General features: G+C 46.5%; 1 protein-coding gene across 1 annotated transcript in view; it reads left to right on the plus strand.

Annotated features, from left to right (window-relative positions):
• Positions 1-5,799, plus strand: part of APBA3 (amyloid beta precursor protein binding family A member 3) — a 44,623-nt gene extending 38,824 nt beyond the window's left edge. The window contains exons 9-11 of the mRNA XM_069217692.1: positions 1,136-1,255; positions 3,865-4,005; positions 4,879-5,799. Of these exons, the coding sequence (XP_069073793.1) occupies positions 1,136-1,255; positions 3,865-4,005; positions 4,879-4,950 (333 nt within the window). The 3' untranslated portion in view covers positions 4,951-5,799. The remainder of the gene's footprint in view (positions 1-1,135; positions 1,256-3,864; positions 4,006-4,878) is intronic.
• The last annotated feature ends 201 nt before the right edge of the window (positions 5,800-6,000 follow it).

Genomic DNA, 6,000 nt, shown 5'->3' on the forward strand with positions numbered 1-6,000 from the left:
AAAATTTCTACCAAAAGTAATCTCACCATTCCATTTAAATCAAACAGTAGAATTGCCAGTGTTCTTCCCACAACCAGATTCTGTGGCTGAAAGGGCACTACATACATTAGACATCAAAAGAGCACTAATGTACTACATTGACAGAACAAAGCTAATCAGGAAAACAAAACAACTGTTCATAGCTTTTCAAAAACCACACATAGGAAATCCAATCTCTAAACAAGGCATTGCTAGATGGATAGTCAGATGTATTCAAACATGCTATCTTAAAGCCAAAAGAGAATTGCCTATTACACCAAAGGCACACTCAACCAGAAAGAAAGGTGCTACAATGGCCTTTCTAGGAAACATTCCTATGAGCGAAATATGTAAGGCTGCAACCTGGTCTACGCCTCATACATTTACTAAACACTACTGTGTAGACGTACTAAATGCACAACAAGCTACAGTGGGCCAAGCTGTACTAAGAACATTATTCCAAACTACTTCAACTCCTACAGGCTAAACCACCGCTTTTAGGGGAGGTAACTGCTTTATAGTCTATGCGAAACATGTGTATCTGCAGCAACATATGCCATCGAACTGAAAATGTCACTTACCCAGTGTACATCTGTTCGTGGCATTAGTCGCTGCAGATTCACATGTGCCCTCCCGCCTCCCCGGGAAGCCTGTAGCCGTTTAGAAGTAGATCTTAAATCTTAAACATTTGTACATTTGTAAATAATGATTATAAACTTTTTATGTACATACGTATTCACTCCATTGCATGGGCACTATTTATAGCAAACAACTCCATCCTCACCCTCTGCGGGGAAAACAATCTAAGATGGAGTCGACACCCATGCGCAATGGAGCCGAAGAGGGAGGAGTCCTTCGGTCCCGTGACCAAAAAAGACTTCTTCGAAGAAAAACAACTTGTAATACTCCGAGCCCAACACCAGGCAGCGGACTGTGTGAAACATGTGAATCTGCAGCGACTAATGCCACGAACAGATGTACACTGGGTAAGTGACATTTTCATTCCTGGCTCTACAATACAACCAAATGCCCCACTCATCCTATTACAGATTGCCTGGTTTGTCAGCTCTAGTGTAACTTGCATATAAATGATCTTTAACATGCACTCTTCTTTCAGGATCTGAAGTCCCTGCAGCACATCGCGCTGAGCATCGTGCATTGCCCCCCGGTCACCACCGCAATCATACGCCGTCCTGACTCCAAACATCAGCTAGGATTCTGCGTCGAGGATGGAATTGTGAGTATCCGTCTGCAAACACCAGGTCAGCAGTGGAACAGCAGAAAGCCCTTCCAGTTCAGCCCATAGCTAAACTGCGCTAAGGAGCAAGGAGAAGCTTCCCGGATCTCTAGGGAGGAGTGAAGCATAGGAGCTCTAGATCTCCGCAATCCTCTACTCAGCCTCACTCTGACTTCCCTATGTGAGAGAAGACAAAATAGTTCAAGGCATCCGTGAGGTGTTGGTTAGTCCCCAGAAGAATGAGGGGCGGTTTCTTATTCCGATTGCTGGAAACAAGACATAGGTTCTTCTGCAGGGCAAGAAATAGTTGTGAAAGGCCACGGTGAAGAGAGGGGAGGTCTAGATATACCTGAATGAATAGGGGAGATGGGCTGGACTTTCTTTAGGAGAGAGGCAGCCTAGGACTTCCTAATGGGTGTGGGCAATGAGATCATGTTTTTTCAAAGAGCACATCTTCAGCACGATGGAGGTGGGGATCTCTTGGCAGGGGTGACATTTAATAAAGGTTTATTGTAACCCAACTCAAGGGTACATATTTGATTGACCTAAGGAGGATGAAAGGCTGTGTAGGCTCACTGGCGTTTGAACCAGTGGCCATATGGTCAGTACTTACATTGGATCCATGAGTCCACTTTGCCACTGGACCCAGCTCTAGATCTCCTTCTGAAATGTCTAAAAGCCTCCGATAGAACAATGAAGAGTCTAAGCATGTTGGAGGAGTACAGAAAAGATTTTCCTGATAAATGGATATTAAGAGGGAGCAATTACAGACCATGTAAATAGTGGTGGTCTCACAGACCCACTGCCTTTGCAGACAGTGACTATTGTTCCTGCTGTTGTCAGGTCTTTGGAATGAAACAGGATTCAGTGTGTCCCAATCATGTATTACTAATTCCTGATGAATCGAAATTAAACGAGTGCCTCATAAACAGTAGTATTCGTGCTGTGACCAATACCCGGGGGAATTGCGTCATGAACTAAATAGTCCATGGTTTTTCAAAGTGGAATGTAGGACTCTCTTGCCTGATTCAGAGCACGGCAGCTGCGGAAGGCACCGCCATGCCATGCATTGCAGAGATAAAGGCGCCACTGTTCCAGGGGCTGTTGATTTGCAGCAATGGATACAAAGTGTTCACCCAGAGAATCAACGGGGGATAAGCTTGCAAGGAGCATACTTTATTATTTTAATGAGTGGCCATGTCTGCACCCTCTGTGAAAAAAGGAGACCCTCCCCCTAAGTTTGAGCTGTGGTCCTGCCAGTCAACAGATTTCAACAATGTTCCCCGTTGATTAATCCCACTCCTAAAAATTGGGGTGACCGCTCAAGGGTCCCAGGCAAAGAAGGAGGCCAATACATCGTGCAAACCCTATGAGACAGATGTAAAAACTCCATCCAGAAGCACTTTTAGGTTGGGTGGAGGACCTGCTGTGGTGACGACACGTTACCTTCCAATGATGTTCTCCTTGTATGCTGACCCAGAAGCACCTGCAGACTTTAAACAGTTCTCAAGGCCTTCAGCAGGCCAGTTCATTTACACAAGGGGAAGTGGTGAGCACCACTAAAAGGCAGGGGCATAGCAGGTGCTCCACCCCATGCTGCTTTGTGTGATCTTGCAGCAGTTGCTGTGCTCGTTTTTTATTTCCCAGAGGCTTGCACACACCATTCTAGCATACACCTCTCCACCCACTCTGGCATCTTCCTGGCACCGTTGACAGGCAAAGGTCCTTGCTGCACTCTGTGTATAAAAGGGAGGCTTTGTTGCTTCTGCACAAGCAAAGTGAATCAAGGGCAAAGAGATAATTAAACCTTTCAGAGGAGCAAGGGAGAGGATTCGCAAACTGTTGAAGATTAGAAGTTAACTTGGACTGTTTGACGTGTGATAGGCGGTATTGGACTGGCCTGTGGGACAATCTAGCACTGCCAGCCTGAAAGGGCCCTTGCACGAGTTGTTTATTTTCTGCTCCTGGGAGCTGTAACAGTATTGGGCTTTCTGTTTTTTTGTGTTTTGTACTACAGTGGGCTATGACAGGACAAAAAACAGCCTGCAAGCTGGCCCAATTAGCATTGCCAGACTGCCTAACCAGCCAGTCCAACACTGTTAATGGAGAAAGAGGCGAGGAAGGAGGCTTGTGGGGTGCTTTCTATGTTGCTGGTGACAATGTCCCTTTTGAATCACATTGCATCTGCTGTCCTCTTAAAGCATCCAGTGTCCTGTGCATAGTACATGTTCTCTTTCACTTTCTGATTTGTTGGCTACTCAATTGATCATCTTCCCCCATCTCTGCTGGTTTTGCTATCTTTTGTGCCCATCTTTCTCTCTAGCACCATATTACTTGTGTTGCTCAGTGCCAACTGTCATTCAGAGATTAGCAGCTTTTCTCGTCTGTTGTCCTGTCCTCACTAGTCTTCTTCTCCGCCTTTGTTATCAGCTGTTTCCCTTTCCTCTAATCTTGTCGTTTTATCTGTGTTTCTTCCCTTCAATTATTCTCTTGCTTACTCAGTCTTTTCCGCTTCTAACCGGGTGAGACTGGCTTAAGGAGAGGTGCACTGCATTTTCAGATTTCACAAAGAAACATTCCCACATGTATCCCTTCGCCACCTCCCATAGATTTGCAGCCTAATGCGAGGTGGGATAGCAGAGCGCGGAGGAATCCGGGTGGGTCATCGCATCATCGAGATAAACGACCAGAGCGTGGTGGCCACGCCCCATGAGAAGATCATCCAGACGCTCATGAATGCTGTGGGAGAGGTGAGCACTATTTGGTTCACAAGAGAGTCTTTTGTGGGAGGTCATTGTGGTTGCGGGTTGTGTAGGTGAGGGAGAGTGGTTTGGAAGAAAGGAAAGGGCCTAGGTAGGTGTTGTGAGGGACATGAACAGGTTCAGACACAGTCACAAACCCCGGGTTAAAGTGGAGGGGGAGAGAGTGTGTTGTGGGGTGGTGAATGACCTACTTCAGGGAGCTTTTAGGAGTAGGCTTTGCAAGTGGGGGAAGAGGGTCTGGTTAGGACTGTCTGGATAAGGACAGGTGAGGGAAGGGCAAAATGTATTGGGAGGGAAGCAGATTAGTAAGGCATTTGAGGAAGAGGAAAGCGCCTGCTTGGTTTAAACAGAATGGTTGAAGAAATAGGTGTTGGTGGGAGAAGTGCAGAAGTAAATCAATTGCAGAAGGAATGTGTTGTGGGGGCAGATTGAAGCAGAGAGTGGAAAAGTAACAAAGAAAACTGGCTTGAAAGGTGCAAATGAAGTAATTTGTTAGAGGCGGGTTGAGTTAGGTGAGTCTTTAGTGGCAGGACAGGCTGTAGTTAGTACAGGATTACAGGGTTACATGGAGGAAGGAATGGATGAGTATTGGAGGGGAGATTCAGGGCACCCAAACTAAGTAAGAGTGCCTAGGCTGGAGCTGCTTGAACTTCGAATGCATAAATGTGGATGAGGTATAGGACATGTGAAGGAGTAGAGAAGGACATTATGGAATTGGGGAAGAGTAGAGAATTACCAGACTGGGGTGAACAATTTTAAGGTGATAGGACAGCAGGATGCCTTATGGGTCTCGGAGTCTTGGGTTTACAACTCTGCCTGGCACTGCCTCTGACCTGCACTCCTGTGTCTTGCCTTCTGTAGGTTCATATAAAAACTATGCCAGCCTCTACATACAGACTGCTGACCGGGCAGGAGCAACCAATATATCTATGAGCAATGAGTATGCAGCAGAGCATGGCCGGAGAACAGTAAACACCACCTGACAGTGTCATACTCTTATGAAACAACAGATCACCAGGAGGCTGTGTTATGAATTTTCTCCATGTTCCTTGTGAGGGATTACCTACTGGCAACTGGACAAGATGCTCACCAATGCAAGCTGACTCCCAGAAAAACAGGCTTTGTTAGTCGTTGCTGACGAGCGGCTGCGGGTTCTCTGTGCATGCTGATACGTGCCTTTGGGACAAACCGTGTACCTTACAGAGTTACAAGAGTGCCTTCAGGTATTGCTGCAGGAGTGTTACCACAGTCCTTGCGACGGGTGTTCGTTCTGTGGCCTACCCCGACCCCTGGGGTGGAGCCGACAAACTTGTGCGCTATGGACCATGTAACCAGTATTGTGCTCTCATAGACTCAGCCCCCTTATGTGGGTGCCATCATGGACCATGTGACCGATGTGTGCTCAGGTGTGGAGACATTGGTTGGGGCCATTAAAGACCATGGGACTGAGGAGGAGGCTCAAACATGCGGCCCTTGGCTGAATGCTTTAGTGGCCATGTCAAATACGTGGCACTCACGCCCTTAAGAGGGAGTAATTACAGACCATGTGAATAGTGGAGGTGGTGGTCTCAGACCCACTGCCTTTGCAGACGGTGACTGCTGTTCCTGCTGTTGTCAGGTCTTTGGAATGAAATCATTCTGTGTGTCCCAATCTTGTACTACTAATTGAGCAAAGAACATACCCTCCTTGCTAGTCCCAGGAGCAGACTGCGGGGGCATTAACTGTCCCATTTGCACAATCATTGGCCGTTTAATAATTAGAATAAAAAAAACTTACATTGACTGACTGTGATAGTTTCAGCTGAACAATGGATCTTGTTCTGAATATAAATCACATATTGTGTACTGGGAATTTAGGGAGTGAGTAGGTAGAAAGCAAATCTTGCACGGGGGAATGGCTGCTGCTGAATGATCAGTCGCCTGGTTTCACAAAACCTGGCTTTGTGCAATCAGTGGTAATGACAAACTTGTGTAACCTGTTAT

Source organism: Pleurodeles waltl, chromosome 12 (genome assembly GCF_031143425.1).
Source record: "Pleurodeles waltl isolate 20211129_DDA chromosome 12, aPleWal1.hap1.20221129, whole genome shotgun sequence".
NCBI lineage: Eukaryota > Metazoa > Chordata > Amphibia > Caudata > Salamandridae > Pleurodeles > Pleurodeles waltl.